Here is an 18,348-nt window from a genome sequence, read left to right as displayed (position 1 = left end):
GTGTCTCCAATGTCACTGCTGAGGGTAAAAGACAGACAGAAACAAAACAGGGTTTCTGAGTGGGTGGGAGGGATGGAATGAGGAGAAAACAGAGAATCAGGGAGGGGGGAAAGGAAGGAAGGAGGGTGGGAGAGAGTGAGTGAAAAAAAGAGAGCACAGAATGTGACTGCGTACTGTCTAGGTTTGAAGATGGATGTCTGGGAGACTGAATTGATTAGTTGTGGACAAGGCCATTAGCTAATGAAGGCTGTCTGGGGAAGACAACAGCACCTCTCCCAGAAATTACCTTCCTTCCCTCACAACTGGATTCATGTGGCAGGTGGAGGGAGGGAGGGAGGAGGGAGGGAGGGAGGGCGGGAGGGCACTGCTGACAGCACTACAGCATCCACTATCATTGTCACATACCATACGTAAAGGCTGTGAAATAGATTCATTCAGTCTGGACCAGATGTGGTTCTCTGATGCAAGAACTACAACATGAACTACAGCCCTACTTCACAGACATTTACATAAGGGAATTTAGAGAATGCCTGATGCATTGATTTTGACATAATCCGGAAAGGCAAAATGAATCACAAAGCTGCCCTTATGCTCTTGTGCATTAGTGTGAATAATGTCTCTGTTATAAGTCATGACATGAGGAAGGAACCTGTGTGAATACGAATCCGTGCTTCTCCGCCGTGAGAGCTGATGCACTTCAGAAGGGCTCCTGGAGTCTTCTCTTAACATACCCCAGAGGCTGATCTTAAACTTGCTCTGTCCATAAAACAGTTATCTGAACAGTAACTCCAATCAGATTGGTAGGTCATTTGGTTACGTGTTGTCTCTGTGGCAGGTGCACTCAAAGAAAACACTCCTCATGCTGTGAATAAAAGTGAATGGTTTTGTTGTGTCAGTCTAACTAAATATGATTCCCTGTGTATGTATGGAGCATTTAACATACAACGATGCACTTAGCCATATAATTCACTTTAACTGAGTCTGGGATGGACGTATCACTGAGTAAGATCTATCTCCCTAATAACTCTGAAGCCTTACGATAGGTCGGACTCTATGAGGCTAAATAGTCCCTCAGTGGTCAGGAACCCAGCTAACATGACCTTCTGGGCCCTATTCAGACCCTCTAATACATTAGGCTGACTTGTCTGGGCGGGAAATCCCTGTTAAATTGTGTCAGAGCAACCGTCTTTGAGGCCAAGCTGGTCAGAGAGACTTGGGTTTCCTTACATTCTCCGTGCTTCTCTTATGATTGTCCTGTGATAACATGTCTTGTTGGGTCATGATGGATTTTGTTCATGGGGTTAGAAGCAGATAGCCATTTTGAAAGCCAATAAGAGGGCAACTATTTACAGACTTACTTACGTAGTCCTCTTCATCCCGAGTGGGACATGACTCATATACAAAGAATAGGCCTTGATATTTTGTCCACATTATTAGCATTGAGTGGAGGGATCAAACACGACACTAAAGCTTTGGACAATGGCATTGTCATTTTTGCATGACAGTTTTTCAGTAGATAGCGTAACTGTCATGAATAGTGATAAAAGGGCTGAATGAATTATGTTCCATTGTCTGACCCTTATCTGCATTTCCAGATGGTGATGAATTGGCAGCACAAGGATGTAAGTCGGAGAAACAAAATTGAATCACCAACCTTGGGGGAAGAAACTCTAGTTTTAATGAGCTGTCTTAAACTGCCACCTGCTGTTCAAAACCAAGGCAGCAGAAATGGAACTATCCATGTGTCTCTAAGCTGGACTTCTCTTTAACGTCCTCTGTTGGTGACTTCTATACACAACCATGGACGTGGTCATGAAATTATTCTTGGTATAAATTTGGTGTTAACACTGCCCACATAGAGGTTTGTGATCTACCAGTATTGATCAACTCGCTCACAGAGCCTCTTAATCTGCCCCAGAATTTCTTGGCACCACTACAGTAATAGGTTCTATCTGGATTTGTAATACTTTACATTACGGCTTCATTATATCTGGATTTGTAATACTTTACATTACGGCTACATTATGGCTTCATTTAGCTACTTCTTATGAAATGAAGGTCTCACGCTCTGTTGGCCCAGTAAGTTTTATTGATCGGAAGGAAATATGATGTAATAAGAGGTAATAAGATGATGTCGTATACTAGTGATAGTCCTATCACAGTAGCCTCTGTGTTGTAGTTTATATTGCATTATGACCTTTATTTAGCAATCAAACCATCCTTTGTTGTTATTGTTCCTTTTTAAAGTAATCTTTAAAGGTTTACAGGGAGGCTGGACCAGTAAAGGGAATCCGTTTTTGCGTCATTGTTGTGGCTTCTTGTATTTCAGTCTCAGTGTCTCCTAGGAGCTAATAGTCGACTGATGAGCTTTGGAGAGATTTAGGATTTAGAGCGTATTAGAAAGGGAGCGAGAAGGAGGGCTGGAGGGAGATAGAGAGAGCATGGAAGGGAGTGAGAGAGAGAGAGAGAGAGAGAGAGAGAGAGAGAGAGAGAGAGAGAGAGAGAGAGAGAGAGAGAGAGAGAGAGAGAGAGAGAGAGAGAGAGAGAGAGAGAGAGAGAGAGAGAGAGAGAGAGAGAGAGAGAGAGAGAGAGGCAGAAGGGCGGGGTGGGGGAGGGATTGTGTGAGAGAGAACCAGAAGGAGAAAGACAAGAGAGAATTAAAAAACAGAGGCAGGGAGTGAGTGGTACAGAGAAGAGAGACAGTGTCTACTGTGTGTGAGGCAGAGGGAAATAAAGACAGAGAGGGAGAGGGAGAGAGAACGCAAGCGCAGTGACTGAAGACAGGGCACGCCTGGCCTGAAGCAGGGCTGCTGCTCTCTCATTACTGAGTCAAACACACACACTCACACACACACACACATACACACATACACACACATACAGTATCGGCAGAGGAAGGAAGCCAGAGAGCCGGGATAAAATCCCAGGGAGACAGTAGTGAGCGCCTGCCGACCTGCAGCCATGTCCGACGTGGGTGAGTAGAAAAACCCTTTCTGAAAACCTCCGTTACAGCGTGTGCATGCCAATGAGTGAGTATAGCAGTGGAGGCATTGCCAATATTTGGAGCAGGGGATGTACAGTGCAGTGGGAATCAACAAGGATGTAGCTCAGATTCCAAGACACAATCAGCCTGTCTATTTTAGTTCCCTGTCTTGTGTTTAAAGGTCATAGTAATATGGGCTGACATTACAGGCCCAGGTAAACATTGTGGGACAGAGACAGGGCACAGCGGGATGTCTCTGAAGCAACCCTGGAAGACAGGGAGAGGAGGGGAGAAAGATAGAGAGAGAGATGGGAGGGCTGGAGATACCTAAAGGAAGCACCTCGTTTGTGGTATGTCAGTGGTAATAAGGACCATGGGGTGGGCCTATATCTATATCAGTGGAACAGATTAACACTCTGCTGTACGCAGCATTTCCCTAGACTCTCACACATATGCACACACACACTCATGCACACACACTATGAATGACAAACGGAAACTGTGAAATTGGGATCTGTGTGGTACTTGACTCTGTGTATTTACTAGGTATCGCTGTAACAATACCAGTATTGTCATGTTTTTTCCATGGCAAAAATAAAAACATGAAGCAGACCAAAGTCTTTTGGTCCTTTAAAAACCTTCTGTATGTAAAATATTGTGTGCTCTAGCATGGAAATTAAATAAATGGGACTCTGGATGATTGTTTCCAACATTAGGGCTGTTTTACGAAATAAGTTTCCTTGCCACGATAATGACGAGTATTGTGATTCTGGTATCGTTCCGGGCCTATATCTAACCCTGATAGCCCCCTACTGTAGGTTCTATTTTCCCACTGCTTACCAGGGATTAGCCAAGGTGATTACTCTGTCTGTGGCTCTGCTTGGAATGTATGTGTTGACGACACAGCACAGAGGACAGCTAACTGTCACACCCACACATTGACTAAGCTCTGCTTTACTCTCTCTTACTCTCTGCGCTCAAGTCAAGGGTTCTCTTCTCTTTTTTGTTCATATCGCTTTATTTTCAGATAGGTTCAATGAAGTTGTAAAGTAATTTATATATAGAATGTATTTATATATATATATAAGTAATGTATATACTGTATGATAACTCTTTCATTTGTCTGTATGGTGGGAGACCAATGGAGAGCCTGAACGGGGAGACCGCCCCCCAAACACTCATGCACTCACACACGCACACAGTGTCCCCTGTCACAACAACATCATCAAGCAGAAAAGTGTGGGATGTGACAAGACAGCGTCACGCACCAAGCAGTCAGATATTTGCAAGCTGGAGGGGACAGAGGCATGTTGCGGAAATAATGTACGCACACACATTCCCCACTTCTCTCCCTTCTACTCCTAGCCTCTGGCATGGGGGATACCGTTGCCAGCCACCCCTTCGCTGTCTCTGATGTATAATCCATGATGCAACTTGACCTCTTTGCCTGTGTATTCATATATTCATATCACTCTGGTCCTGTACTCTATGTGCCAATGTGTTTGGCTGAGATTAATTGCACCAACATTAACAAGTGCAATACATTTGACATGTATGTGCATTGGTAAGCCACTATGGGATTGGAAGATCCTGAAGGTTCATGAGGAGTTACAGTGTTGATGTTTATACAGCATCAGGGTGTACGGTTACCAGCATGTATTATTTGTACAGGAATATTTTGTTGTATATGTGAGCAAGGTAGTTGTTCTGCAGGAGGATATGACTGATACATGATGTGTCTCTCTTCCTGTGTGTGTGTGTGTGTGTGTGTGTGTGTGTGTGTGTGTGTGTGTGCGTGCGTGCGTGCGTGTGCGTGCGTGCGTGCGTGCGTGCGTGCGTGCGTGCGTGTGTGTGTGTGCGCTTCGTGCATGTGTGTGTGTGTGTGTGTGTGTGTGTGTGTTGTGTCTGTATATGTTGCAGACTCCCTGACTGAGGCACTGAATGCCATCAGTGTGAGCACAGAGTTGGTAGAGCAGGAGCTTAAGCCTCATCTGGACACCCTGCTGGCTGTACTACTAGAGAAGAGTGAGTCTACACACACATTTGCAGTAGACACTGACCTCTGATTCATCAATCTCACTCTTGCCTGTTCCCATCAGTCAGCTTTTATGGCATTGCTTTGGCCATGGAAAGCAAGGCCATAGCTTCTAGAAACTATAGTAGCAATGTGGATCTATCGTCTCAGCTTAAATTATCTCAACGTTATTCATCAGGTTGTTTTGGAATCTGTCCTTCTTCCCTTTTTTGAGTTACTGGGTTGAGGCGCAAAGTTTCTCTTTTTTTCAGATTTTGGATGCCTGTCGTGGTCTTAGCCCAAATCTCCAGCTTTTAAAAGACTGCTTCAATGTGAGAGTGTTGCAGGAGTGTTCAGAACACCTCTGCTGTTTCTCCTCTGTATCCAACCTGGACTCAGGGGTAGACTTAAGATAGTAAACATAAATCCAGGACACTCCATTTCGTATCATATGTTACGTTTCGTATGGTATGTATTAATTTGTGGACATCCATCATCAATTTCCTATGATGTGTTATAAATTACAATTCGTATGATATGTTACGAATTGCAATTCGTACAATATGTATTGAATAAAAATGTGTACACTAGGTTAAGAATTTACTAAATGTATATGTTATGAATTTCAATTTGTTGTAACGTTAGCTAGGGGTTAGGGTTAACGTTAGATTAAAGTGTAAGGTTAGGATTAGTGGAAGGGTTTGTTAACATGCTAATTAGTTGCAAAGTAGCTATAAAAAAAAGTAGTAAGTAAATGCAAAGTTGATAATTAGCTAAAATGCTAAAGTTGTCCGTGGTGAGATTCGAACACGCAACCTTTGGGTTGATAGACGTTTGCATTATACGCCTACCCATCCACCCCGACCAACCACCCTACTTTCGTTTTGCCTTAAGTAACCTTTGGTCTTATGTAACCATACCAAACGTAACATATCATACTAACTTGAGTGTCCCGTATGTACTTTTACTATGTCATGTCTAGTCTATGAGACCAGGCTAAAACATCACAGTGCTGGGGGAGGGGGGGGAGAAAGAATGAACGGAAGGAAGTGTGATAGGGACAGTTCAGGTTATTCTCCAGCTCTCTCTCTGCTCCAGCAAATATCCAGTTTATCTGAAGTTGCACTGTGCACTGGCAGCTAAATTTGGTTCCCCTCAAAAACGGGCAAGGGGACGTTACCATAGCAGCGCAGCGTAGCCTGACAACCTGATCTGCCTCCTTGGCTGTTGTGTCATTCTTTGAAAGGGGAAATGCTAATATCAGGTCTTCCTCTGTGTCTATTGCACGTTGCTGCTTTAATGACAATGAATCTGCCTCCCAAGCTCAACAGAGGAGGATTCTATTTTAGTTTCTCTCTCTGGTCTCCTGACATTACAGAGGGGTTAGAGTCACTGTTAATCAGAAACAGGAGTAGGAAGAGGATGGCCGAAGACAACCTCTGCACCCAGTGATCCTGATCAATCTCAACACAGAGAAGATTGACAGGAAATGGAATTATATCTACTGCTGTGACACTTACAGTACATTAGCAAGAGTTTTGTGTCAGAACTCATTTCTGGTTGACAATTAGCAAGTTGTCTATAGGTCAATAAAGATATTTATGTTACTATGGAGCCAATTGTAATTTTCCATCCTCAGCTATATTCCATTCTATTCTATATCCATACCCAGGGGTAGTTGCCATATAAGTATGTGTTATCTGTCCCCAGAGAAGGGTGCCGCAGTGGAGATTGCCTCCAGTGGTATTGTTCCCATCCTGGCCCAGTCCCTCGGGAAGAAGAGTCTCCTCACCAAACAGGTGGCACTGGTGGTGGCAGAAATGGCCAGGGAAGGTGAGATTAGATGCCACCCTACTACTGTAGACAAAGGGACAGGGGGTATGGGGCAAATAACAATCTGCAACCTGGACTCAGGGGTAAACGTAACATAGTAAACGAGAATCAAGAAAACTCTTTGGTATGGTATGCATTAATTTGTCGATGTCCATCATCCATTTTGTATGATATGTTACGAATTACAATTCATATGATATGATATAAATTGTAATTTGTACAATAGTTACGGATTTGCAATACGTATGATATGTTACAAATTCCAATTTGTTGTGGCTAACATTAGCTAGGTGGCTAGGTGGCTAACGCTAACGTTAGAGGTTAGGGTTAAGGTTAGAGTTGGGAGTTAGATTAAAGGGTTAAGGTTAGGCTTAGCTAACATGCTAAGTAGCTAAAATGCTGAAGTTGTCCGCGATGAGATTAGAAGACGCAACCTTTGGGTTGCTAGACGTTTGCGTTGTACACCCACCCCGACCAACAACGCTACTTTAGTTTTTGCCTTAAGTAACCTTCTGTTTTATGTAACCATACCAAACGTAACATATCATACTAATTTTAGTGTCACCGATTTTCATTTACTATGTTACGTCTAGTCTGAGACCAGCCTGCAATCTGAGTTTAATGCAGAGAACCAAGGCCTTAATCACTACTACTCTGACTCATACTGTGTCAGAAAGACTCACTGATTAAAACAAAATAAGTTGAGTTTGCTATGGATGTTGACACATTTGATGTTGACACATTCTAACTTTATGTAGATGCTACTGGATCGATGCATAATATCTGTTACTGATGTGCCCTGTCCTTCTTTCACTATACGTTGTTATTTATTCTATGCATTAGTCTGTGCTATGCTTAAAGCACCTCTTCCACTCAGTTATTTGCATTCAGTACTAACCACCCCCTAAACCAAAAATGACGGGGTGGTTTTGGTTATCACTCACTGACAGTGCCTAGAGTACTTTTCATTTACATCTGCCAAGATCCAGTCCAATGCCATAGGCTCACTGTGGGTAGAATCAGAGGTTGATGAAATTTTGTCCCTGTGTTAAAGCGGCCGTGAGGGACACGTGCATTGAGGCAGGGCTAGTGAAGGTTCTGGTGCCCCTGCTGAACAGTGCAGATGAGGAACTGCTGCTTCACACTGGAAGAGCCATCGGACGCATCTGCTTCGACAACAGTGAGTGAGACTGACTCTAGCAGGCCGGGGCCTGGCTTTACCTGCAGTGACAGGATGAATTGTACCCTATTAATTCAATTCATTCTGTAATCTTAGCACACAATGCTTGTCCTGGTGGATTTCGTGTGTGTGGATGTGTGTACCTCCACCTCTGTATGTCTATTTATCTCAGTCTCAATCCTTTAGACTTTCCCTCCTTCTTTCCCTTTCCCTCTATTCTCTCTCCTCCTCCCTCTCTCAGCGGCCCAGCAGGATCAGCTGGTGCAGAGTGGGGTGATCCCCAGGCTGGTGGCCATCATGAGGGAGTATCCAGAGAATGACCCACTGGTCAACGTGTGTCTGCTGGCCCTCTGTAACCTGGCCGACATGGGTGAGGACCACCAGAGGAACTTTAGAGGGTCACAGAGACGAGGAATGACTCATTTGTTTTGGAGACTTTACACTGTATACTGACTTGAACCAGTTGATATTGTGTTCCTCACATCTTATCTGTGAATGATAATTGTTTCATAACTGAAAGACCTGGTTAGATAAAGGTTTAGACAAAAACGTTTGGCCTCTGATCCCTGCAGACACGGCGCGGGAGGCGCTGGTAGAGGTGGGTGTGGCAGAGGTGCTGACAGCTCAGCTGAAACGGGCTCCTGACGCAGAGAGAAGACACATCATACTGGAGGTTCTGGGATCCCTGGGAGAGAGTGGTGAGTCTGGACAAGGGCCTGAAATGTAATTTATACAGAGACACGCGAGATGAAATAGGCTGTATGGGGTTTATGCTTTTCACATGAAGGGTTGAATGAATGAATGTGTGCTCAGACTAACACACCCCTCCTGTGCTGCTGTTGTCAGACGTGCTAAAGCTGCAGTTTGTGGAGTCGGGGGTGCCTAAGGCTCTGTCTGAGATGATTCGAGGTCTACAGGGTGGCTCTGACCCCCATGATCTCTGCAGCATCAAGATCGGCTCCAACCTCATCGTGTCTCTCCTGCTGGGAGGTAAGGAACTCAACCTCACCTGGAGGCACCAGAAACCCTTTACTATCCTCCCCTTCAACCTAACCCTCTGTGTCCATGCCTCACTCACACACACACACCATTTCACTGTCTATCAGCTCACATCTCTCACGACTCAGAATATGACTCAGATGCAGACACAGGAGGTGGATGGTTCGGTTCTCAAAATATTTTTCATGACAAAAGGGCAGGCAGAGGTTCATAGTCCAAAGCAGAGTCATAGCGGCAGGCAGGCTCAGGGTCAGGGCAGGCAGAAAGGTCAGAACCGGGAAGACTAATAAGCAAGAACAAGAGAGAAGGTAACACACGGAAAACATGCTGGGACATTTGAAGAGACAAGATGAGACAAGACGAACTGGAAACAGGAGACAAAGGGCTGTGAGACAAAGGTTTAATCCTAGACCCATGGAAAGTGGGATGTATACAGAGGGTACGGAGCAATAGAAGACTAACAGCAGAGGGAAAGGTTTTCCAGACTCCACCTGTAGGGGCAATCACTGGAGGACAGCCATACCCTCTGTCTGGGCCGATAGCGGTGAGATGGGGTCCGGTGGCGATCCTCCTGTCGCCGATACCTAGAGGTAGTCTTAAGAAGAGTGGACCAGGCTCTCTTCCAGGTACGCGACAGCTGACCTATTCCTCTTTCTCAGGGAAGAGCACGGGCTGGTAACCCAAGGAATGCTCGAAGGGTGAGAGTCCAGTGGCCGAGCAGGGAAGGGAGTTGCTGGTGTACTCCAGGTGGTGGGGTTGACAGAGACGAGGCAGCGAAGAGTAGTCTACAGGTCCTGATTGGCTCGCTCCGATTGGCCGTTGGACTGAGGATAAAACCCAGAGGACAAGCTGGCCGATGACCCAATGAGGGTGCAGAATGCCTTCCAGAACCTGGACGAGAACTTAGGACTCCGTTTGGAGACAATGTCGACCCGGAAGTCTATGGATCCGGGAAGACATGCTGCACCATAAACCGGGCTGTCTCCTTGGCTGAGGGTAACTTGGGAAGTGTAATGAAATGTGCAGTTTTGGAAAACCTATCTACCACAGTGGGGTTGCCATCTGACGGAGGGAGACCGGTGACAAAGTCCAGGGATATATGGGACCAGGGGCAATGAGGAACAGGGAGTGGTTGAAGGAGGCCAGCCAGAGCGATGGCCCGAGCGGCATAGGCAAGGTGCAATAGATGGTATAAAATACTGTACTGTACATGTGATATGAGTAATGTAAGATATGTAAACATTATTTAAGTGGCATTATTTAAAGTGACATTGTTTAAAGTGACTAGTGATCAATTTATTAAAGTGGCCAGTGATTGGGTCGCAATGTAGGCAGCAGCCTCTCTGAGTTAGTGATTGCTGTTTAGCAGTATGACGGCCTTGAGATAGAAGCTGTTTTTGTCTGTGATGTGTACTCAAGAACTTAAAACTTTCCACACTCCGAGTGCTCTAACCTCCTCCCTGTAGGCTGTCTCGTCGTTGTTGGTAATCAAGCCCACTACTGTTGTGTCGTCTGCAAACTTGATGATTAAGTTGGGGGCGTGCATGGCCACACAGTCATGGGTGAACAGGGAGTACAGGAAAGGGCTGAGAACGCACCCTTGTGGGGCCCCAGTGTTGTAGGGTCAGCAAAGTGGAGATGTTGTTTCCTACCTTCACCACCTGGGGGCGGCCCGTCAGAAAGTCCAGGACCCAATTGCACAGGGCGGGGTTGAGACCCAGGGCCTCTAGCTTGATGATGAGCTTGGAGGGTATTATGGTGTTGAATGCTGAGCTGTAGTCAATGAACAGCATTCTTACATAGGTATATTATTTTTGTCCAGGTGGGATAGGGCAGTGTGCAGTGTGATGGCGATTGCGTCGTCTGTGGACCTGTTGGGGCGGTATGCAAACTAAAGTGTGTCTAGGTTGGCCGGTAAGGTGTAGGTGATATGAGCCTTGACTAGCCTCTCAAAGCACTTCATGATGACAGAAGTGAGTGCCTCAGGGCGATAGTCATTTAGTTCTATTATCTTTGCCTTCTTGGGTACAGGAACAAAGGTAGGCATCTTGAAGCATGTGGGGACAACAGACTGGGATAGGGGGTGATTGAATATGCCCGTAAACACACCAGCCAGCTGGTCTGCGCATGCTCTGAGGACGCAGCTAGGGATGCTGACTGGGCCAGCAGCCTTTTGAGGGTTAACACAGCGAGCCGTGACGGTGGCACTGTATTACCCTCAAAGTGGGCAAAGAAGGTGTTTAGTTTGTCCGGAAGCATGATGTCAGTGTCCGTGACGTGGCTGGTTTTCTTTCTGTAGTCTGAGATTTCCTGTAGACCCTGCTGCGACTCCACCTTGTCCGTGTACCAGCATTTTGCTTGTTTGATTGCCTTGCGGAGGGAATAACTACACTGTTGATAGTCAGCCATATTCCCAGACCTCTTTCCATGGTTCGCGCTTTCAGTTTTGCGCGAATGCAGCCATTCATCCACGGTTTCTGGTTAGGGTAGGTTTTAATAGTCACAGTGGTACAACATCTCCAATGTACTTCTTTATAAACTCACTCACCGAATCAGCGTATAGGTCGATGTTGCACTTCACTCCGAAATGGCCTGCATCAATCTCGGTTAGCATGGCCTTTATCTCCACTTTAGTAAAAAATAATCCTCCTGTGTGGCTGGCCATCCTTCCCCCGTAGGTACATTTGCCATTTGACTTGCACGTTCATCGTCTGCACATCTGTCACTCCAGTGTTAAATTGTGCTAAATTATAATTATTTCGCCACCATGGCCTATTTATTGCCTTTACCTCCCTTAACTTACTTCATTTGCACACACTGTACATAGACTTTTTTTCTATTGTGTTATTGACTGTATGTTTGTTTATTCCATGTGTAACTCTGTGTTGTTGATTGTGTCGCACTGCTTTGCTTTATCTTGGCCAGGTCGCAGTTGTAAATGAGAACTTGTTCACAACTAGCCTACCTGGTTAAATAAAGGTGAAATAAATACAATTTAAATTATAAATGAAATATTGATCACAAAAAATGTATAGTTGGTGGTTGACTAGTCTGATGTGCTGCCTTTCCCTGTGTGCTGTGTTTTGGTGCATTAGATGAGTCCATGCAGAAGTGTTTCGGCGAGGGCACAGGGGTGGTGTACCAGGACGTGCTCTCCTGGCTGCAGTCCTCCAACACTCAGCTGCAGCTGTCTGGAGCCCTGGCCATCGCCAATTTTGCCAGGAACGGTAAGATGGCAAAATGCCTTCAGATCGACTTATCTGCATGGTCTGATTTGGTTTTGACATGAGAATGGATTCTCCTCCGTCTCTGATGTTCTAAGCCCCTGTCTATCTTCATATTTGATCACCTCTTTCTCTCTCTGTATCTTTTCTCTGTCTCTTCTCATCAATTACTGTCTCTTCTCTACCCTCTCTCTATCGACCTTCCTCTCTCAACCTTCTCTAGACAGTAACTGTGTGAAGATGTTGGAGTTGGGGGTGGTTCCTCATATCCTGACCCTGCTAGAGCAGCATGTGGACGAAGGCGATGTGTCCGTCCAGCATGCCGGACTGAGCGCTCTCAGAAACCTGGCCATCCCAGGTGCATATTAGGATGGATAACCACATACACACATGCATGTGCAAGCACACACACACACACACACACACACACACACACACACACACACACACACACACACACACACACACACACACACACACACACACACACACACACACACACACACACACACACACACACACACACACACACACACACACACACACACACACACACACACACACACACACACACACACACACACGCACACACACTGACCCCACCACTGAATTACAAACTGACACCATGAAATTAATCACTAATGGTATTCTCTTGTAAGCTCTTCCCAGGACTGTCAGCTCTGACCTTTGATCCCTCTTCCCCTGGTGTTTCAGCCACTAATAAGGTGAGGATGCTGAAGGACGGGGTGACAGAGAGAATCAGGACCTTGCTGCGCTCTGACATGCCCCCAGTGCAGTTCAAACTGCTGGGCACCCTGCGCATGATGGTGGATGGCCAAGGTGACTGGAAAAGGTGTATGGTGGAGGATGGGTGTGTGCTCAGTGTAGATGTGTGGGTTATACTGTATCTGATTAAGCTAAAATCATAAAGGCATGATGCATTTAGCCGGTATTGAGGTAATTATACGGTAGCAGCCAAACATATTGGGACCCTTGCACTTTCTTTTAAAAAATCCCTATTTCTTTTCAAATATGTAGAAATTTGAGGAAAATATATATTTTTTTCAACATTGCACAACCAATTTATTTTCGGGAAACTTAAAGGTGCTACACAAATGATTTGCAAAAATCTTTGCGTTATAATTTCAGAAAATGTTGATAATATATCTGGCACTAACAGTGGAATGATAATGTTTCAGAGTATTATTTACCTGCCAGTGTTGTGATTGGCTGTGATATTTGCCTATTGATTTTTCCCGCCCGAGTGGCATCTGTTGATAAACTGGGAAAACTGTTCTTTCTGGCTGTTTTATTTAGTGGAACTCGCACTCATTTCCTGGCTGTAAAATTCTTCAGTTTATGTGAGAAAACAATAGTGTAGGGAGTCATTGTACCGTCTATTTTCAATATTTTCAAAAATTTAGTTTTTACCGCTATTTGAAGCTGATGGACCTTTCTGTCTTGGTCCATCAGCTTCAAACGGAGGTTTTGGTCCACCAGTTTCAAACAGCTGTAAAAACACTCTTTTTTGTTAGTGAAAATATATTTCACAGTGATTTAGATGGTACAATGATATATGTTATGGACATTTTCTGAAAATACGATGCTAAAATTCAACAAAAAAACCCTATATGTAGCATCGTTACTTTTACCATTTTAATTACGAAAATAGAAACAAATGGCATTGACAAAATGTTTGGCACCCGGATCAAGTACTTGGTTGCACAGCCTTTGGCCAAGATAACTGCAGACAAACACTTCTTGTAGCCATCAATGAGCTGTACCTTTCTACTGGCAATTTGCCCTACTCTTCAACTACTCCAATTCTTTAAAGTTTGAGATGTGCCTTCCACCAACTGTTTTCAGATCTTTCCATAGATTTTCGATGGGATTCAAATCTGGATTCATCGTTGGCCACTCCAGAACTGTGCAACGTTTCTTCTTGAACCATATCTGGGTGTTTTTGTTTTCACGTGTGTTTTGGGATTCTTCTCCTGCTGGAAGACCCACAAACCTCAAGAGACACAGTTTTTGGACACTGGGTTGAACACTGCACTCCAAGACACCTTTGTAATCTGCTGATTTCATGATGTCTTGCACACATTCAAGGCCCCTAGTGCCAGAGGCAGCAAAGCAACCACACAGCATTATCAAACCTCAAGGACAGACCTTTTTCAATCTCAAAGTATTTTTTGAACAAGTAGGGAATTGTAAGAAATGTGCAAGCGTGCAAATACACGTGGCTGCAACTGTATGTGGTGGGAGTCATTTTTAGTTGTGATCAATGTGCGAAACAGGGCTGTTGTTCCCACAACCAACTACCTGTAATTGATAGTTAATTCAGCTCCATTAGATGTTGTAATGTTATACTATGTCCAACGGCACTGTTGGAACCACAGCCTATTTACACTGTCTGTGGGAGTTCTCAGCACCAAACAATAGAGTAAATGCCAAGCCGCCACAGGCACTACTATGACCTGTCACGGTAAATTGCAGGGTACTGTGGCTCCCCTTGATTACTGGAATCTACTGAGGTAATACACTAGTCTAAAGGGAGTCACCACTCTTGAGTCTGCTTTCTCACTCCTGCTCTCTTTACTCACTAGCCCACCTCAATCTTGACTCTCTGTTTCTTTGCCCGCCTCTGTGGTTCTCTTTCCACCTTCTGCAATCCCCTTTCCCTTGACACTTTCTAATGTCCTCACCCTCTCTGATCCTTTCTGTTATTTATTTTCCTGCCTTCTCTTTTTTGTCTCTCTCCTCTATATCCCTCTCGTTCAATCATCCCTTTCTACCCAACATATTTCTCTCATCTCTACTCTCTCCCTTATCTCAATCTCTCACACCCACTCTCCATCTCCGACTCTCTCTTCCTCCGCTCCTTCCTTTCGACCTCTGTCAGAGGAGGCAGCTACGGTGCTGGGCAAAGATGAGGTTCTCTTGGCGAGGGTCATGGAGTGGTGTGAGGCAAGGGACCATGCAGGGGTCAGGGGAGAGGCAAACCGCCTCCTGGCTGCCCTTATTAGACACAGTCGTGCTCCGGTGAGACACACACACATGCGCGTGCACACACACACATACCCACACACACACGCACGCACACACACCATACATACAGTACGTAATCCCCATCTCTTCTAGAGGCTGATTCTCTCCCTCCTGACATTGACAGGAAGTCATCAACGCTGTAACCAAAGCAGATGGGGTGCGTCACCTCATCTCTATGGCAACCAGTGAACACGTCATCATGCAGAATGAAGCCCTGGTTGCCCTGGCGATTGCATCTGCCATTGACATTGGTGAGGGATTTTTCTATCCTTTGAGAGCATTCAGAGGGAAAGACCAATACATCTAAACCTACCATTTGGACTAGCATAATATAACTAGATACAGGTACTGACAGTAACCAAAACTAATACACTGAGTATACAAAACATGAAGACATAGACTGACCAGGTGAATCCAGGTGAAAACTATGATCCCTTATTGATGTCACTTGTAAAACTCCACTTCAATCAGTGTAGATGAAGGGGAGGAGACAGGTTAAAGAAGGATTTTTAAGCCTTGAGACAATTGAGACATGGATTGTGTATATGTGCCATTCAGAGGGTGAGTGAGCAAGACAGAAGATTTAAGTGCCTTTGAACAGGGTATGGTAGTAAGTGCCAGGTGCACCGGTTTGTGTCAAGAACTGCACCACTGCAGGGTTTTTCACGCTCAACAGTTTCCTGTGTGTATCAAGAATGGTCCACCACTCAAAATACACTCAGCCAACTTGACACAACCTTGTCGAGTCCATGCCCCGATGAATTGAGGCTGTTCTGAGGGCAAAATGGGGGTGTTCTGAGGCCAATATTAGGAAGGTGTTCCTAAAGTTTGGTATACTAAGTGTATTTTTGTAATAATGTCAGTATATATTATATCAGTATGTAATAATATACTGCTAATGTAATAATATCAGCTCATATTTTACAATGGCGAATTACTGTAAGCTTATTCTAGTTTATACTAATTCCCCCTCTTTGTGTGTGTGTGTGTGTGTGTGTGTGTGTGTGTGTGTGTGTGTGTGTGTGTGTGTGTGTGTGTGTGTGTGTGTGTGTGTGTGTGTGTGTGTGTGTGTGTGTGTGTGTGTGTGTGTGTGTGTGTGTGTGTGTACGTGTGTGTCCTGCTGTTCTCCAGACTCCATGCAGGAATCCTTCCAGGAGGCAGAGCTCTTGCCTACACTGCAGAAGATGCTGGAAGACCCAGTGGGGGCAGTGGAGGTCAAGTTCAGCGCCCTAGGCCTCATCTGTAGCCTGGCCAACTCCAGTAGGTACCACACACACACACACACACACACACACACACACACACACACACACACACACACACACACACACACACACACACACACACACACACACACACACACACACACACACACACACACACACACACACACACATATATACGCATGTCCTCTCTCTACTTCTTTCTCACTCTCTCAGGCATGATGAAGGAAGAAATGGAATCTCTAAACCTGAAGGAGACGCTAACCAAGCTCTCTGGTCACTCCAGCACCAAGCTAGCCACACAGGCCGACACAGTGCTGGCCATGCTCTCTGAAACGAACTAGACTGTCCTGACCGGACCACTGCCCTGGCCAATGTGATCATAGACTCTCCGCACCACGTGCCACCACAATCACCCCTACTACCATGACCACACCATCCTACCCATCAACCGCACTTCACCAGAGAACAACCCATCCCTCGCTCTGAAAGGGGAAAAGAGGTGGAGGGTTTGAAAAGACATATTGACAGTCTTCCAAAGCTGGGTTTTCATTCACCTGGCCTATGGAGAACACAGTTGGACACAGAGATATACAAGGACTGACCAACCCAAACTGACAGAGAGGTAACAAGGTGATTGCCGATGTTCGAAGCACAAGCTGAATGAGCCAACCCATGTAAAACGCACACGAATCACAACATCCCCGGTTCACTCATCATGACCATCTGTAGAAAGAGTGTTTACTGTATGTGTGAAATAGCTATTCTAATCAGTACACCAATCAGTTGAATGTACACCATGTAGATTTCCTGTAGGGATCAGTGTATATTGTCAAAGGAAATGTTTGCGTATGTATGCGCCATAGAGTTAACGATGGCTACTATTCATAGCATCTAATGTGTTAACCCTCAATGGAAAACATAAAACTAACATCTGACACTGTTTATCAATGTGATGTTCTATATATGCTCTGTATTGACCAATGTATATGGATGTAAATGTTCCAAGAATATGACCATGCCTGTCTCTTCTCTGTGGATCTCGTATAGTGAGATTCTCTTGGCAATATCTACAGTGTACAGGACAAGAAAAGCATTCAAAGTCAATATGTCAATCATGATCTTTTACCAAAGTACATTCTAATTGTTAAAACTGTGCGCGAGGAAGTAAGAAATCTAATCTGATTAACAATTGTGTGAGGCGTTTGGAGTTTATTCCAAAGTATTCTTTGATTGTCATCTAAGGTACCAGGAAGATCACAGTAACTGTAGACCTAAGAGGTTTTTATCCCATGTTGTCAGAGGGAAGATCTCCAGACATTTATCCCCCCAAACAATTCCCACTGACACATCTAGCTCAGTCCTAGTTATCTAAGAGCCCAGGTGGGTGGGCACTGGGCAGGGTAATCATTACAGAGCTGTGAGAGTGTCAGGCAGCTTTCCCACTGGGTGCCAGCTCCAACATTCTGATGAAAAGAGATCAATATGTTGTGTGAATGCTGGGGCAGCAAAGGGCTCGTGATGAAGGGAGCTTTAATGTTGCACTCAGAGCCCCGCTGATTCATCCAACTCCTTTTAAGACCAATTTGTTAAGGTGTCTAGAGCCCAACGGAGACTGGCTGGCTATTTCAAAAGCATTTACATAGTGAATATCAACTGAAAACAGCCCTCCGTCCCTCTGTCTGCCCTTAATAGTACCTAATAGGCTACTCAATGGGAGCTGAGTTGTTGTTATTGAATTTATCTTTGAAATATAACTATTTTGATGTTTTAAAAAGGGTGGCTTACAGAAACAACTGGAAATAAAATAAAAATATGAATGGCCATGGCCTGTGACTCTTTTT

At 44.9% G+C, this 18,348-nt stretch overlaps 1 protein-coding gene across 1 annotated transcript; it reads left to right on the top strand.

The window, feature by feature from the left end:
* The first annotated feature begins 2,659 nt into the window (after positions 1 to 2,659).
* LOC124038238 (rap1 GTPase-GDP dissociation stimulator 1-like) lies at positions 2,660 to 18,328 on the top strand. The gene is made up of 14 exons (XM_046353837.1): positions 2,660 to 2,974; positions 4,904 to 5,008; positions 6,708 to 6,830; positions 7,885 to 8,010; positions 8,252 to 8,380; positions 8,583 to 8,708; positions 8,857 to 9,000; positions 12,105 to 12,236; positions 12,457 to 12,591; positions 12,948 to 13,073; positions 15,136 to 15,275; positions 15,406 to 15,532; positions 16,413 to 16,541; positions 16,721 to 18,328. Exons 1-14 carry the CDS (start codon positions 2,962 to 2,964, stop codon positions 16,846 to 16,848), a joined length of 1,683 nt encoding a protein of 560 aa, XP_046209793.1. The 5' UTR covers positions 2,660 to 2,961; the 3' UTR covers positions 16,849 to 18,328.
* The last annotated feature ends 20 nt before the right edge of the window (positions 18,329 to 18,348 follow it).

Source organism: Oncorhynchus gorbuscha, linkage group LG06, assembly GCF_021184085.1.
Source record: "Oncorhynchus gorbuscha isolate QuinsamMale2020 ecotype Even-year linkage group LG06, OgorEven_v1.0, whole genome shotgun sequence".
Classification (NCBI taxonomy): Eukaryota; Metazoa; Chordata; class Actinopteri; order Salmoniformes; family Salmonidae; genus Oncorhynchus; species Oncorhynchus gorbuscha.
This window is presented reverse-complemented; position numbering and strand designations above follow the sequence as displayed.